This window comes from Pseudophryne corroboree, chromosome 10 (assembly GCF_028390025.1).
Source record: "Pseudophryne corroboree isolate aPseCor3 chromosome 10, aPseCor3.hap2, whole genome shotgun sequence".
Taxonomy (NCBI): domain Eukaryota; kingdom Metazoa; phylum Chordata; class Amphibia; order Anura; family Myobatrachidae; genus Pseudophryne; species Pseudophryne corroboree.
In genome coordinates this window covers 298,930,798-298,947,860 of record NC_086453.1, presented here as the reverse complement: position 1 = coordinate 298,947,860, position 17,063 = coordinate 298,930,798, and the positions used below count along the sequence as shown (strand labels likewise).

General features: G+C 48.8%; 2 protein-coding genes and 1 long non-coding RNA gene across 3 annotated transcripts in view; 2 read left to right on the top strand and 1 right to left on the bottom strand.

Annotated features, from left to right (window-relative positions):
* The window catches only part of LOC134966567 (espin-like), a 620,060-nt gene that overhangs the window by 172,037 nt on the left and 430,960 nt on the right, over window positions 1–17,063 (top strand). The window lies entirely within an intron of this gene.
* On the top strand, window positions 3,173–8,716 carry LOC134966565 (uncharacterized). The gene is made up of 7 exons (XM_063943412.1): window positions 3,173–3,524; window positions 5,932–6,110; window positions 6,278–6,797; window positions 6,877–7,083; window positions 7,117–7,416; window positions 7,497–7,625; window positions 7,701–8,716. Exons 2-7 carry the CDS (start codon window positions 5,934–5,936, stop codon window positions 8,477–8,479), a joined length of 2,112 nt encoding a protein of 703 aa, XP_063799482.1. The 5' UTR covers window positions 3,173–3,524; window positions 5,932–5,933; the 3' UTR covers window positions 8,480–8,716.
* LOC134965559 (uncharacterized) lies at window positions 12,414–13,421 on the bottom strand. Its single transcript, XR_010188434.1, has 3 exons — window positions 13,174–13,421; window positions 12,705–13,076; window positions 12,414–12,623 (listed from the first exon to the last, which is right to left on the bottom strand). It is a non-coding gene; the product is annotated as an uncharacterized LOC134965559 (long non-coding RNA).

Here is a 17,063-nt window from a genome sequence, read left to right as displayed (position 1 = left end):
CTTCCTCAGCACGACCTCCACCCGGGAGAGTGGGGACTTCACCCAGAAGTCTTCCACATAATTAAAAACTCGACAGGTATTGCGCCAGGTCCAGGGACCCTCAGGCAATAAGCTGTAGACGCTCTGGTAACACCGTGGGTGTACCAGTCAGGGTATGTGTTCCCTCCTCTGCCTCTCATACCCAAGGTACTGAGATTGATAAGATGGAGAGGAGTAAGCACTATATTCGTGGTTCCGGATTGGCCAAGAAGGACTTGGTAACCGGAACTTCAAGAGATGCTCACGGAGGATCCGTGGCCTCTACCTCTAAGAAGGGACCTGCTCCAGCAAGGACCCTGTCTGTTCCAAGACTTACCGCGGCTGCGTTTGACGGCATGGCGGTTGAACGCCGGATCCTGAAGGAAAAAAGGCATTCCGGATGAAGTCATCCCTATCCTGATCAAAGCCAGGAAGGATGTAACCGCAAAAACATTATCACCGCAATTGGCGAAAATATGTTGCGTGGTGCGAGGCCAGTAAGGCCCGACGGAGGAAATTCAACTGGGTCGATTCCTACATTTCCTGCAAACAGGAGTGTCTATGGGCCTGAAATTGGGGTCCATTAAGGTTCAAATTTCGGCCCTGTCAATTTTCTTCCAAAAAGAACTAGCTTCAGTCCCTGAAGTTCAGACGTTTGTAAAAGGGGTACTGCATATACAGCCTCCTTTTGTGCCTCCAGTGGCACTTTGGGATCTCAATGTAGTTTTGGGTTCCAAAAGTCACATTGGTTTGAACCACTTAAATCTGTGGAGTTAAAATATCTCACATGGAAAGTGGTCATGCTGTTGGCCCTGGCCTGGGTCAGGCGCGTGTCAGAATTGGCGGCTTTATCCTGAAAAAGCCCTTATCTGATTTTCCATTCGGACAGGGCGGAATTGAGGACTCGTCCTCAGTTTCTCCCCAAGGTGGTTTCAGCGTCTCACCTGAACCATCCTATTGGTGGTGCCTGCGGCTACTAGGGACTTGGAGGCCTCCAAGTTGCTAGACGTTGTCAGTGCCCTGAAAATATATGTTTCCAGGACGGCTGGAGTCAGGAAATCTGACTCGCTGTTTATCCTGTGTGCACCCAACAAGCTGGGTGCTCCTGCTTCTAAGCAGACTATTGCTCGTTGGATTTGTAGTACAATTCAGCTTGCACATTCTGTGGCAGGCCTGCCACAGCCAAAAATCTGTAAATGCCCACTCCACAAGGAAGGTGGGCTCATCTTGGGCGGCTGCCCGAGGGGTCTCGGCTTTACAACTTTGCCGAGCAGCTACTTGGTCAGGAGCAAATACGTTTGTAAAATTCTACAAAATTGATATCCTTGCTGAGGAGGACCTGGAGTTCTCTCATTTGGTGCTGCAGAGTCATCCGCACTCTCCCGCCCGTTTGGGAGCTTTGGTATAATCCCCATGGTCCTTACGGAGTCCCCAGCATCCACTTAGGACGTTAGAGAAAATAAGAATTTACTTACCGATAATTCTATTTCTCATAGTCCGTAGTGGATGCTGGGCGCCCATCCCAAGTGCGGATTGTCTGCAATACTTGTACATAGTTATTGTTACAAAAATCGGGTTATTATTGTTGTGAGCCATCTTTCAGAGGCTCCTCTGTTATCATGCTGTTAACTGGGTTCAGATCACAGGTTATACGGTGTGATTGGTGTGGCTGGTATGAGTCTTACCCGGGATTCAAATCCTTCCTTATTGTGTACGCTCGTCCGGGCACAGTATCCTAACTGAGGCTTGGAGGAGGGTCATAGGGGGAGGAGCCAGTGCACACCAGATAGTCCTAAAGCTTTCTTTAGATGTGCCCAGTCTCCTGTGGAGCCGCTTTTCCCCATGGTCCTTACGGAGTCCCCAGCATCCACTACGGACTATGAGAAATAGAATTATCGGTAAGTAAATTCTTATTATTGTGGTGCCTGCGGCTACTAGGGACTTGGAGGATTCCAAGTTGCTAGACGTTGTCAGGGCCCTGAAAATATATGTTTCCAGGACGGCTGGAGTCAGGAAAACTGACTCGCTGTTTATCCTGTATGCACCCAACAAGCTGGGTGCTCCTGCTTCTAAGCAGACTATTGCTCGTTGGATTTGTAGTACAATTCAGCTTGCACATTCTGTGGCAGGCCTGCCACAGCCAAAAATCTGTAAATGCCCACTCCACAAGGAAGGTGGGCTCATCTTGGGCGGCTGCCCGAGGGGTCTCGGCTTTACAACTTTGCCGAGCAGCTACTTGGTCAGGAGCAAATACGTTTGTAAAATTCTACAAAATTGATACCCTGGCTGAGGAGGACCTGGAGTTCTCTCATTGGTGCTGCAGAGTCATCCGCACTCTCCCGCCCGTTTGGGAGCTTTGGTATAATCCCCATGGTCCTTACGGAGTCCCCAGCATCCACTTAGGACGTTAGAGAAAATAAGAATTTACTTACCGATAATTCTATTTCTCGTAGTCCGTAGTGGATGCTGGGCGCCCATCCCAAGTGCGGATTGTCTGCAATACTGGTACATAGTTATTGTTACCAAAAAATCGGGTTATTGCTGTAGTGAGCCATCTTTTCTAGAGGCTCCTCTGTTATCATGCTGTTAACTGGGTTCAGATCACAAGTTGTACGGTGTGATTGGTGTGGCTGGTATGAGTCTTACCCGGGATTCAAAATCCTTCCTTATTGTGTACGCTCGTCCGGGCACAGTATCCTAACTGAGGCTTGGAGGAGGGTCATAGGGGGAGGAGCCAGTGCACACCAGCTAGTCCTAAAGCTTTCTTTAGATGTGCCCAGTCTCCTGCGGAGCCGCTATTCCCCATGGTCCTTACGGAGTCCCCAGCATCCACTACGGACTACGAGAAATAGAATTATCGGTAAGTAAATTCTTATTTTTTGTAACACAATTATGTTAATAGGGAGCCCTACAAGTTTGTTGTCCAAGGGCCCCCTCAAACCTTAATCCGGCCCTGCTGGGGCAGGACGCTCGCCAGTCGCCACTACCGCGTGGAGCATAGAGCAGAGGAGACCCGTCTGAGTGGGTGGCCCGCCCCCTGCCTCCCCATTGCCGCCATCTGAAGCTCCCAGAGGAGGTCAGTTCATCTTTAGGTATAAACAGTATGGGGTATATGCAATAGCGGGCGAATCGCGTCATTTAATCCGCCCCTGTATAATTCGCCCGCTATCGCCAGCCGCAGCCCTGTCGCCGGGACCCTGAATTCACCATATTCAATGTATAACTGATTCGACCCACCCCCAGGCGGATTACGGCCAATCGGCGAGTAGTGGGAGTACTGAATTCGCCTTCCCGCCGAAAGCAGCCCTTTATTAGGGCTTGTTTGCTGCGTGCTCTGCAGCCATTTTGTGAACCTGCAGAGAGGTGTGAGGAGGTGCAGAGCTAGCAATTTGGTTGTTTGCTGTGGATATCGTTTGGACACCCCAGCAGGCTTTATTCCAGGACAGTCAGGAGGATTCCTGTTACCCGGAGGAGAGCCATTTTAGGAGCTTTTACTACATTTGTAGGTAAGTACCACATGTGTGTCTGGTGTTGCATGTATGTGTTTGTGTAGTGGGGGTTGCCATGAGGTGTACATGGGGTGTTTGTGTATGTGTGCAGGTATGTGTATAGCCCCTTGCTTGTGTTGCTGCATTTTTTGGGGGAGACTTGTGTTTTGGGGTAGTTTTTCACGTTTTTTTTTTATTCTTAAATTTACTTTTTTGGGTCTTCTATTAGCATTGGTGTACCTCCTGAGTGTGTTGGGATGCTTTCTGGCCATTTTGGGGTGATTTGGAGCAAGTTTAGTCGACAGCCTGGTCGACCTGTGCTGTAGACTGTTTGGCAAACATGTGTTTTCCCGCCTAATTTTGCTGTGGTGTACCTCCATGAGTGTGTTGGGATGCTTTCTGGCCATTTTGGGGTGATTTGGAGCAAGTTTAGTTGACAGCCTGGTCGACCTGTGCTGTAGACTGTTTGGCAAACGTGTTTTCCCGCCTAATTTTGCTGTGGTGTTCCTCCTGAGTGTGCTGGGATGCTTTCTGGCCATTTTGGGGGTGATTTGGAGCAAGTTTAGTCGACAGCCTGGTCGACCTGTGCTGTAGACTGTTTGGCAAACATGTGTTTTCCCGCCTAATTTTGCTGTGGTGTACCTCCTGAGTGTGTTGGGATGCTTTCTGGCCATTTTGGGGTGATTTGGAGCAAGTTTAGTCGACAGCCTGGTCGACCTGTGCTGTAGACTGTTTGGCAAACATGTGTTTTCCCGCCTAATTTTGCTGTGGTGTACCTCCTGAGTGTGTTGGGATGCTTTCTGGCCATTTTGGGGTGATTTGGAGCAAGTTTAGTCGACAGCCTGGTCGACCTGTGCTGTAGACTGTTTGGCAAACATGTGTTTTCCCGCCTAATTTTGCTGTGGTGTTTCTCCTGAGTGTGCTGGGATGCTTTCTGGCCATTTTGGGGTGATTTGGAGCAAGTTTAGTCGACAGCCTGGTCGACCTGTGCTGTAGACTGTTTGGCAAACATGTGTTTTCCCGCCTAATTTTGCTGTGGTGTACCTCCTGAGTGTGTTGGGATGCTTTCTGGCCATTTTGGGGTGATTTGGAGCAAGTTTAGTCGACAGCCTGGTCGACCTGTGCTGTCGGCAGTTTGGCAAACATGTGTTTTCCCGCCTAATTTTGCTGTGGTGTTCCTCCTGAGTGTGCTGGGATGCTTTCTGGCCATTTTGGGGTGATTTGGAGCAAGTTTAGTCGACAGCCTGGTCGACCTGTGCTGTAGACTGTTTGGCAAACATGTGTTTTCCCGCCTAATTTTGCTGTGGTGTTCCTCCTGAGTGTGCTGGGATGCTTTCTGGCCATTTTGGGGTGATTTGGAGCAAGTTTAGTCGACAGCCTGGTCGACCTGTGCTGTCGGCAGTTTGGCAAACATGTGTTTTCCCGCCTAATTTTGCTGTGGTGTTCCTCCTGAGTGTGCTGGGATGCTTTCTGGCCATTTTGGGGTGATTTGGAGCAAGTTTAGTCGACAGCCTGGTCGACCTGTGCTGTCGGCAGTTTGGCAAACATGTGTTTTCCCGCCTAATTTTGCTGTGGTGTTCCTCCTGAGTGTGCTGGGATGCTTTCTGGCCATTTTGGGGTGATTTGGAGCAAGTTTAGTCGACAGCCTGGTCGACCTGTGCTGTAGACTGTTTGGCAAACATGTGTTTTCCCGCCTAATTTTGCTGTGGTGTTCCTCCTGAGTGTGTTGGGATGCTTTCTGGCCATTTTGGGGTGATTTGGAGCAAGTTTAGTCGACAGCCTGGTCGACCTGTGCTGTCGGCAGTTTGACAAACATGTGTTTTCCCGCCTAATTTTGCTGTGGTGTTCCTCCTGAGTGTGCTGGGATGCTTTCTGGCCATTTTGGGGTGATTTGGAGCAAGTTTAGTCGACAGCCTGGTCGACCTGTGCTGTCGGCAGTTTGGCAAACATGTGTTTTCCCGCCTAATTTTGCTGTGGTGTTCCTCCTGAGTGTGCTGGGATGCTTTCTGGCCATTTTGGGGTGATTTGGAGCAAGTTTAGTCGACAGCCTGGTCGACCTGTGCTGTAGACTGTTTGGCAAACATGTGTTTTCCCGCCTAATTTTGCTGTGGTGTTCCTCCTGAGTGTGCTGGGATGCTTTCTGGCCATTTTGGGGTGATTTGGAGCAAGTTTAGTCGACAGCCTGGTCGACCTGTGCTGTCGGCAGTTTGACAAACATGTGTTTTCCCGCCTAATTTTGCTGTGGTGTTCCTCCTGAGTGTGCTGGGATGCTTTCTGGCCATTTTGGGGTGATTTGGAGCAAGTTTAGTCGACAGTGTGGGTCAGCCATTTTGTGTGGGTCAGCCATTTTGTGTGGGTCAGCCATTTATACATGTATGTATGTATGTATGTATTTTTATTTTTATTTTATTTTATTTTATAACAGAGATGTCAAAGGACAAGCAGACCCGATCCGCCCCTTCCCCCACCCCCTCGGATCTATCCCTTCATAGCAACGAGGAGTGGGAGCCAACCCAGGAGGCGGATACGACCGGCCAGGCATGTAGTGACCAGCCGCGGTCGTCAAGGGGCCATGAGAAGTCCAAGAAAAAGCCTAGTAGAAAGGTACTAACCACACCTGCAGACACAAATAGCATCAAACTTTCTTTACTGTAGTTTGCGCAATGCCATGCACACCTACTGGAATATGTGCGCAATGCCAGGGATACTGACACTCACAGGTACATACCGATCTTATTATTATTTTTTTTTATTTTTTTTAATCCCTAAAGGCAAGAAGCCAGCCAGAGGAGCAGTCGGAGGAGGAAGCCTCTGGTGAAGATGCAGGACCGAAAAAGCCGCGTGGACCCAGATATACTGAGGCGGAAAACTGTACCCTAGTGGATTGCGTCGACAGGTCCTACGACGTTTTGTATGGACCAAGGGCACAGACAACAGCAGCTAGGACAAAGCGAAGCATCTGGGAATCCATTGCGAGTCAAGTCACTGCAATATCTGGAAACCGCCGGAGCACCAGAAATTGCTTGAAGCGGTACAGTGATTGCCGCAGACAGACCAAGAAGAAGATGGGGATTCAGCGCCGACATGAGACAGCTACGGGAGGTGGCCCGGCTCTCAACCTGAAGTGGCTACCCTGGGAGGATGTTATTAGAAGGCGCATGAACCCTGCCATGGTCGAAGGAGTTCGCGGAGGTGTGGATTCTAGCCGTCCTGCTGGCTTTCCCGAGGAGGAAGAACCGCACAGAAGACGGAAGAAGGCGGGAGATAAGCCGTCCAAAAGGAGGTCTGATGGTAAGAATACATTCACATGAACTGTACTTCCCTTTAAAATTTTTGTATGTGCTAATGTGAGTTGTTTTTTTTTTTTCAGACAGGCCTGCCCAGAGGACATCACCTGCGCGCAGGACATCGCCAGCGCACGGACCATCACCTGTGCAGCAGGCATCGGCAGCAGCGCGCGGACCATCACCTGCGCCGCAAGCATCGGGAGCGCGCAGATCGTCACCTGTGCGCCACAGTTCGTCATCGCGCAGTTTGTCACCTGTGCACCAGACGACGTCAGCGCACAGACTATCACCTGTGCGCCAGACATCAGCGCACAGAACTTCACCTGTGCGCCAGACACCGTCGGCGACCACACCACAAGATGGGCGCCAAACATCAGCTCCTGCGCGCAGGCCATCACCAGATCGTCGTCTCTCCAGGAGCTCTGGGACTGTGACTGAAGAGCCTCAAGACACAACCCTTGTGGACCCATCACCCGATCTGTTTGAGTCTACAGGGTTAACAGACAAAACTTTTCTTGGGTTTGAGGACAGCCGTGCAGACGTATCCAGCCAGACCCTTGAAAAGTCTTCCGAAACGAGGACAAGTGGAGCTCCTGGAGCAGCGGCATCACAGGATGGAGAAGGTTTGTATTTATTTTGTGGGAGGGGGGCAGCAGTTGTGTAAATTTTATTAACTTTCCCCAAAAAATTATTTTGCAAACAGTGGTGCCACGAACCAGCAGCGGACTAGCTTCGGGGATTGGTTCCTACTTCAGGCCGGATCTCCTCCTACAGGAGTCGTCAGAGGATGACGAGGTGGAAGTGCAGGAGGCTCCAGTTACTACATCCCTGCGTGAGTAAATTGAATTGTGAGCCTTCAAAAAAATGTATGATGAATGTGTTTAATATTGTCTAATTTTCTTTTCAGCTGCCCAAATCCAAGTTGTGGCAGACATCCAGGAAGGGCAGAATCCCTCAACTGTTCAGAGGGTTCACACCCTGGCATCAGAGATTGGGACACGCCAGGATACATACACAAATGTCGTGGGAAGCAGACTGGACAACATTGAGAGGACAATGGAGAAAATGGCAAACAGTCTGCTTGAACTGCAAAAGACTCTTTCCGACAGCACGGCCACAATACTACAGGTCAGAATGCAAGATCATAGGGAGAGTATGACCGTACTTAACATTCTGGCCGAATCCATGACCCGGCTCGTGGACAACACTGCATGTCTGGTAGCAAGCAATCAAAACATGTCGGAGAGTCATCGACACTCCTCATCCAGCCAACAGGTCATCGCAACCACACTGCAGATGATCTATGATAAGCTCCCAGGAACAGCTAATCAACACGCTGGTGATCCACCATATCCGCCGTCGCAAGCCACAAGGACGCCTCGTACCCTTCCTCAAGTCCCATCCCAGTACAGACAGTCACAGATGTACCAGGGATATACAGGGATGTACCCCACCCCCCAGATGCCTCCACCACCGGCCACACAATCTTCAGCAGCATGGGCACAGAGGACCAGTCAACATACTCCCCAGCCTCCCAGGACATCCACGCCCTATCAGGGGGAAGAAAAAAATGTTTTTCGTGTATCCCTTTCTTCCCCTCCCATTAGTTTGTTTTTTTTCTTACTATTGTTTTCTGTGTTGGGCTTCCCCACCCGTGACCGGGTACTACCAAGGAGCTTTGTGTAGGCATACATGCGCGGGCATGTATGCGGGCGCGTGTGGTAACGGATGAAAGCTCCTTGTGGCTACGTGTATGATGGGCCAAAGAGCTATTCTGATACCACTTTTTTCTTCCAAAAATCCTTTTTGTAATGGTGTACAGTAGGCTTTAATTGTGTGAATTTACTATTCACTAGTCTGTGTTTTTGTCTTCTTCATAGGATTGGTGGGGAAAAATGAAGTGGACGGCATAAGTTTGTGTTGTGTGTACCAAGGTGAGTAGAACCATGTTTCATTCAAGAAAATTTGAACCGCATGCCTCTGTAGAACCACACAGTCCAGCAATGGGTCATGCTGGGCTGTGTTGTTCCACAAATGTTAGCGTGTCAAAGTGCTGACCACTGACGCCACTCTTTCACTTTGAACCGCATGCCTCTGTAGAACCACACAGTCCAGCAATGGGTCATGCTGGGCTGTGTTGTTCCACAAATGTTAGCGTGTCAAAGTGCTGACCACTGACGCCACTCTTTCACTTTGAACCGCATGCCTCTGTAGAACCACACAGTCCAGCAATGGGTCATGCTGGGCTGTGTTGTTCCACAAATGTTAGCGTGTCAAAGTGCTGACCACTGACGCCACTCTTTCACTTTGAACCGCATGCCTCTGTAGAACCACACAGTCCAGCAATGGGTCATGCTGGGCTGTGTTGTTCCACAAATGTTAGCGTGTCAAAGTGCTGACCACTGACGCCACTCTTTCACTTTGAACCGCATGCCTCTGTAGAACCACACAGTCCAGCAATGGGTCATGCTGGGCTGTGTTGTTCCACAAATGTTAGCGTGTCAAAGTGCTGACCACTGACGCCACTCTTTCACTTTGAACCGCATGCCTCTGTAGAACCACACAGTCCAGCAATGGGTCATGCTGGGCTGTGTTGTTCCACAAATGTTAGCGTGTCAAAGTGCTGACCACTGACGCCACTCTTTCACTTTGAACCGCATGCCTCTGTAGAACCACACAGTCCAGCAATGGGTCATGCTGGGCTGTGTTGTTCCACAAATGTTAGCGTGTCAAAGTGCTGACCACTGACGCCACTCTTTCACTTTGAACCGCATGCCTCTGTAGAACCACACAGTCCAGCAATGGGTCATGCTGGGCTGTGTTGTTCCACAAATGTTAGCGTGTCAAAGTGCTGACCACTGACGCCACTCTTTCACTTTGAACCACATGCCTCTGTAGAACCACACAGTCCAGCAATGGGTCATGCTGGGCTGTGTTGTTCCACAAATGTTAGCGTGTCAAAGTGCTGACCACTGACGCCACTCTTTCACTTTGAACCGCATGCCTCTGTAGAACCACACAGTCCAGCAATGGGTCATGCTGGGCTGTGTTGTTCCACCAATTTTTAGTGAAAATAAATGAACATGAGTTTAGTGTATCTTTACTTTAATATACTTTTTTTTCTTTTCCCCACAGATATCTATATACACAAGAAAAGAATGTAAAGAAGAACAAACTACTTTTTTGTTTTAATTAACTTTCAAACTTTATTAAAATTTTTTCTTCAATAAACTTTTAAAAATAGAAGTTTCCTATGGTTTTTATTAAAATTTGTAATGCATTTGAATTGTACGTAAGTAGATTGCCCAGGGAACATCAAGGGAACTGTCTCTTCACATCCACACCACTTAGGAAGGATACACCGGAAGACCTGTGGAAGAGAAAAGTATGAGCTTCCAGATATGGGTGATAGTGTCACCCTGGGGCTGGAAAAAGAGGTACATACAACAGTCCACACAACACAAGCGGGTTGCAGCGGCCCAAATGCAACCCTCCTGCACTTGCATCACTACACATCCAAACATTCCCTAGCATTGCTGTTTCAGGGAATGCTTGGATGTGCAGTCTTGCAAATGCCGGAGGGCTGCACTTTGGACATGCCGGGGTGATTTTGGACAAGGGAGTTTTGGGCAATACATCTCACCTGAGGGGGGGTTGTCTGCTACATGGCGGAGGGTCAGGTCCACATCACCAGTAGGGTCACCCATGGAACATCAGGTGAAATGTCGTGTCTCCTCACATCCACGCCACTTGGGAAGATACATCGCAGGACCTGTGGAAGAGAAAAGTTTGAGCATCCAGATATGGGTGATAGTGTCACCCTGGGGCTGGAAAAAGAGGTACATACAACAGTCCACACAACACAAGCGGGTTGCAGCGGCCCAAATGCAACCCTCCTGCACTTGCATCACTACACATCCAAACATTCCCTAGCATTGCTGTTTCAGGGAATGCTTGGATGTGCAGTCTTGCAAATGCCGGAGGGCTGCACTTTGGACATGCCGGGGTGATTTTGGACAAGGGAGTTTTGGGCAATACATCTCACCTGAGGGGGGGTTGTCTGCTACATGGCGGAGGGTCAGGTCCACATCACCAGTAGGGTCACCCATGGAACATCAGGTGAAATGTCGTGTCTCCTCACATCCACGCCACTTGGGAAGATACATCGCAGGACCTGTGGAAGAGAAAAGTTTGAGCATCCAGATATGGGTGATAGTGTCACCCTGGGGCTGGAAAAAGAGGTACATACAACAGTCCACACAACACAAGCGGGTTGCAGCGGCCCAAATGCAACCCTCCTGCACTTGCATCACTACACATCCAAACATTCCCTAGCATTGCTGTTTCAGGGAATGCTTGGATGTGCAGTCTTGCAAATGCCGGAGGGCTGCACTTTGGACATGCCGGGGTGATTTTGGACAAGGGAGTTTTGGGCAATACATCTCACCTGAGGGGGGGTTGTCTGCTACATGGCGGAGGGTCAGGTCCACATCACCAGTAGGGTCACCCATGGAACATCAGGTGAAATGTCGTGTCTCCTCACATCCACGCCACTTGGGAAGATACATCGCAGGACCTGTGGAAGAGAAAAGTTTGAGCATCCAGATATGGGTGATAGTGTCACCCTGGGGCTGGAAAAAGAGGTACATACAACAGTCCACACAACACAAGCGGGTTGCAGCGGCCCAAATGCAACCCTCCTGCACTTGCATCACTACACATCCAAACATTCCCTAGCATTGCTGTTTCAGGGAATGCTTGGATGTGCAGTCTTGCAAATGCCGGAGGGCTGCACTTTGGACATGCCGGGGTGATTTTGGACAAGGGAGTTTTGGGCAATACATCTCACCTGAGGGGGGGTTGTCTGCTACATGGCGGAGGGTCAGGTCCACATCACCAGTAGGGTCACCCATGGAACATCAGGTGAAATGTCGTGTCTCCTCACATCCACGCCACTTGGGAAGATACATCGCAGGACCTGTGGAAGAGAAAAGTTTGAGCATCCAGATATGGGTGATAGTGTCACCCTGGGGCTGGAAAAAGAGGTACATACAACAGTCCACACAACACAAGCGGGTTGCAGCGGCCCAAATGCAACCCTCCTGCACTTGCATCACTACACATCCAAACATTCCCTAGCATTGCTGTTTCAGGGAATGATTGGATGTGCAGTCTTGCAAATGCCGGAGGGCTGCACTTTGGACATGCCGGGGTGATTTTGGATAAGGGAGTTTTGGGCAATACATCTCACCTGAGGGGGGGTTGTCTGCTACATGGCGGAGGGTCAGGTCCACATCACCAGTAGGGTCACCCATGGAACATCAGGTGAAATGTCGTGTCTCCTCACATCCACGCCACTTGGGAAGATACATCGCAGGACCTGTGGAAGAGAAAAGTTTGAGCATCCAGATATGGGTGATAGTGTCACCCTGGGGCTGGAAAAAGAGGTACATACAACAGTCCACACAACACAAGCGGGTTGCAGCAGCCCAAATGCAACCCTCCTGCACTTGCATCACTACACATCCAAACATTCCCTAGCATTGCTGTTTCAGGGAATGCTTGGATGTGCAGTCTTGCAAATGCCGGAGGGCTGCACTTTGGACATGCCGGGGTGATTTTGGACAAGGGAGTTTTGGGCAATACATCTCACCTGAGGGGGGGTTGTCTGCTACATGGCGGAGGGTCAGGTCCACATCACCAGTAGGTTCACCCATGGTAGAGTTGGATAAAAGGATCAAATATTTGCGGGAACCCAACAACAGGATAAAACGGGGTAACGAACTGTACAAACATGGCCTGGGGATATACATCAACAGGATGTAAAACTCTGAAATACATAAATGAAGAGGTTTTTTTAAAAATATTCCAATGTCAGTTTACACGATAATACAAATGTCAGTATACTCACAGGCAACTGCAAAATAATTTTGGATCAATGTCCGCCGGGAATCCTCTCCTTCGTCCATACCCACCGGTAGAGCAGAAGACCGGTTCCCGCGTCGGAAAGCACTGCGACGAAGAGTCACCGGCAAACGGTTTGCGACACATATGTTGTGTAAAATACAACATGCATTTACCATGCCGCAAACCTTCGACGGTGAGTACAAAAGAGCACCGCCGGAAGTGTCTAAACATCGAAACCGGCTTTTAAGTACACCGAAGGCACGCTCAATTACTCCCCTCGATGCAATGTGTGTCTCTTGGTAACGTTTTTCTGCTCTACCAACAGGATTAGACAATGGGGTCAACAGCCACGGTTTGTTTGGATAACCCGCATCGCCTATAGAAAATATAAAAAAAATGTTAGGTACTTGTAAAAAATAATAAAAAAAAATAATAATAAAATAATAAAAAAATAAAAAAATGAAAATACATACCTAACAGCCAGCCACCAGGCATGTTTCCTGTTTCAAACTTGTCAAACAGCGATGACTGGCTTAGGATGAAGGAGTCGTGAGATGATCCAGGAAATCCCACAAAAATGTTCAAAAATCTCATGTTTACATCACAGACCGCCTGCACGTTCAGGGAATGGAACTGTTTTCGGTTCCGAAAACATTCCTCTGAATTCCGTGGCGGTCTGATCTGCACGTGGGTACAGTCAATCGCGCCCAGCACATTGGGAAATTTGTATTTGTTGAAAAAGCCTAATTTGATCTCACGACATTCGCTGTCCGTCTCTGGAAATGTGATGTACTGGATCGTCAATTTGCGGAAAGCCCTAATGACCTGGGTTATACAGCGCGACAGTGTCGACTGTGAAAAACCGCATGTTTGAGACAGTGTAGGCTGGAATGTGCCTGACGCCAAAAAATGTAACGTCCCCAGCAGTTTCTGAAAACCGCTGATTGCACGATTTGTCCGTGCCCGAGGTTCCAAGTCGGCCTCCAACAGAGCGTACAGCGAATATATGTCGCGAGTCGATAAGCGATAATTTTGTATCACCTCGAACTCGCTGAGATCCTCCAGTTCACGCCTAGTGCGATACTGGCGTGGACGTGGAAATGAAACCCGCAATACTGGCTCACCCAATGCAGACATTTGCTGACCTGGATCCTGATGTTCATCAGCACTTTCTTCCTCCATCATGCTTGCAGCCAGCATGAACATCACAATCTGGTCAGAAAAAGGCTCCATCATTGTAGTCAGTACAAAAATAGGAATGTGTTTTAAAACGCAGGAATTTTCCTAAAAAAACGATTCCACAGAGCTGACTGTAAAATGGCTCCTTCTCCCTGTAGTCTCAAACCTGGGAGTGAGGAGATAGGAGGGGCTTTGCAGAAGTGTATCCTGGGAAAAACTGTGGAATCATGGGTAAATTTCCCTCAGGAGATTGAAGAAAAAAATATTCCTTTAAAAAATCAATTAAATAATACTTGTGAAGCAAAAAAAGACAAACCAAGTAGATAATCCTTTCAAATATAAATAGATATGCTACTAGCAATCCTCAAATATCCAAAAAAAACATGTACTAAAAATTTTTTTTTAGATCCCGCCAGTCAACTGAGGCGGACTAAAATAGGCGAATTTGCGGTCGAAAAGCACTGCAGGCGAATTTCCAAACTTGAATTGATTATGCTTTGGGCGAATTGCAGCATCTATACCATTGCAGAAAAGTCGAATGCGAAAAAAGTCGAATTGCCAAAAGTCGAATTTTGAATGTCCGTTTTTTTGCGATAAAGTACTGTACTGCATAGGCGAATTGTTTTTTTGAGGCGAATTCGTTCCGGAATTCGACTTTTTCTGGAATTCGACCGCAATTGCATAAACCCCTATATGTTGCTTGGAAACATATACTGTTTGCACCAAGGAAAAACAGTATATGTGTATGCATACCTTGCGGCATAATGTGAATTTTGGCTCATACAGTGTGCTATAATGTGAATATCAGCTCATACCATGTGCTATAATGTGAATTTCGTCTCATACTGTGTGCTATAATGTGAATTTCGGCTCAAACCGTGTGGTATAATGTGAATCTCGGCTCATATTGTGTGCTATAATGTGAATTTCGGCTCATTCAGCGTGCTATAATGTGAATTTAGGCTCATACTGTGTGGTATAATGTGAATTTCGGCTCATACCATGTGGTATAATGTGAATTTCGGCTCATACCGTGTGCTATAATGTGAATTATGTCTCATACTATGTGCTATAATGTGAATTTCGGCTCATACTATGTGCTATAATGTGAATTTCGGCTCATACCGTGTGTATAATGTTTGTTTCCCCAGTGAATCTTTCCCTTCATGCCTCTGTAAACCTCACTACAAATGTCTCACTACTCCCTCCTACTCCTACAGAGACCTTAGGTACCCACTGCCTCTCCCTGTCCCCCTCTCCTTGTTACCCACTGCCACCTCCCCCTGGCATCACCCACTTTTTCCTCGTCACCCTTTCCCCGGTTTTACCCACTCTGCCTCTCACTGTCACCCTCTGCCTCTCCGTCTCCCACTATGTTTCCTTCATCCACTGCCTCTCCCCTGCGTCACTATAAACCCATCACCCTCTGTCTCCTGTCACCCGCTGCCTCTCCAAAGTGTCACCCTCTTCCCGTCTTACGAATACGATGTTCCCTTTGAGGCTATGACCCTTGTTGCTAGGTCATGCCCTTGTTGTGAGGTCACGCACACCTTCATGGGACCGCACGCCTTCGGCATGCACAAGGTGCCTCCCCTGTCATTTTTTCCTGGATCCGCCCCTGTCCCCTGCAAATGATAAATTTGCATCTTCCCATACGTGAAAAAGGGACAGCGTGCACCTCAAACAGGGGTGTGGTCTCACAAGGAAGGGACGTGGCCACACAATGGTACCTCCAATTCAAATTATGCCACACAGTAGAACAGTCTAATTCACATTGCCCCAAATGTGGTGCCTTTGATTCATATTACACCACATAGTAGTGCCCCTTATTCACATTACGCTACACAGTGACCACAGTAGTGCCCCTTATCAGAGGTGTAGCTAGGTGCCATGGTGCCCAGATCAAGAGTATGTTTTGGTGCCCCTCCCCTGTATTGAATTGGGGGTATGTTACATTTGAAAATAAAAAATATATTTTCAAATTCTAAATTGATGACCGGACCAGTTGTAGACCATGTTGAGCTCAGGGCAAAAGTTTACTTTGGCGCCCGCCATGCTCAAAACAGGGACAGTGCGTGCCGAATGTGTGTGTCAAAAATTTAGGGGCCTGACCACAGAATAGTACCAATTCACATTACACAATGCAGTAGTGTAAATTAGTCACATTACACTGCACAGTAGTAACCTTTTACACGTTGCACCAGATAAGAGAGCCGCTTATACATGTTGCGCCACAGCAGACCCCGCTTATACACGTTACACCACATAGAGCTGCTTATATACGTTACACCATGTAGAGCCGCTTATACACATTATGCTAGGTATAGCCCATTACACACATTATGCCAGGTACAGCCCAACCACCTCAACCCCAAACTCACCCCCTACTGTAAATCCTATGCCCCTGCCCCTTATACACATAACACACACCGTAGTAGCACCACACCTACTGTGTGGCCCAGATGGAACCCTGCTGCAGCCTCCATTAATACCTGGTCCCAGGCTAACTCCTTCCAGGCAACTGTACAGGAGGGCGACAGGCAGTAGCACCCCAGGGACACTCAATAAGGGTCACCTACTCCCCTGGCACTGGCAGGCCTCTATATGGACACCCAGGTGCAGTCCCAGGTTAACCCCAGCCCTGAAGATGGCAGGGGAGTCTGGGAAGGGTGTATAATGCCCTGGGGATAGCAGCACTCACAGCGTGCCACACTCTCTTTCTTCCCCTCCGTACCTGCAGGAGGCCTTGCTGGCTTTGCATCTCCTCCGCCTTCTACTATTCCCTCTCACATGCTCTGTTACTCAGGCAGTGGCTGCAGAGTATGTCAGCGGCGGCGCTGTGTGTGTGGGCTGAGGCTGCAGTCTCTCTGGGGTGTGAGGAGGGGGATGCAGCCGGAGGGACCTTACGCGGAAAGCCATGCTACACGCTCCTGGTGCCGCTACCTGTCATCCAGTTTCACAGGCACAGCAGCAGCTGGCAGCAGAGCAGGGAGAGAGCCTCTTCAGCCCGACGCCTCCCTACTTTGCATACCCTTGCTGGGCGGGTAGCGCCGGCTCTGATCACATCGTAACAGTGATAGCAGTAATGTTACTCTTCATATAATCTGTATGCAAAATCAGGGCATGTTTATACCGGATGCGTTTGGCATCCTGGCGGTCGTGAAACCGGTGGTCATGTGACTGC

What these genes read in the sequence shown, in the direction of transcription:
- LOC134966565 (XM_063943412.1), top strand. Translation starts at nt 5,934, where the DNA reads ATGTCAAAGGACAAGCAGACCCGATCCGCCCCTTCCCCCACCCCCTCG. An exon ending in GTCCAAAAGGAGGTCTGATG is followed by an intron (nt 6,798 to 6,876) that starts GTAAGAATACAT and finishes TTTTTTTTTCAG; the next exon opens with ACAGGCCTGCCCAGAGGACA. An exon ending in GTCAGCGCACAGACTATCAC is followed by an intron (nt 7,084 to 7,116) that starts CTGTGCGCCAGA and finishes ACAGAACTTCAC; the next exon opens with CTGTGCGCCAGACACCGTCG.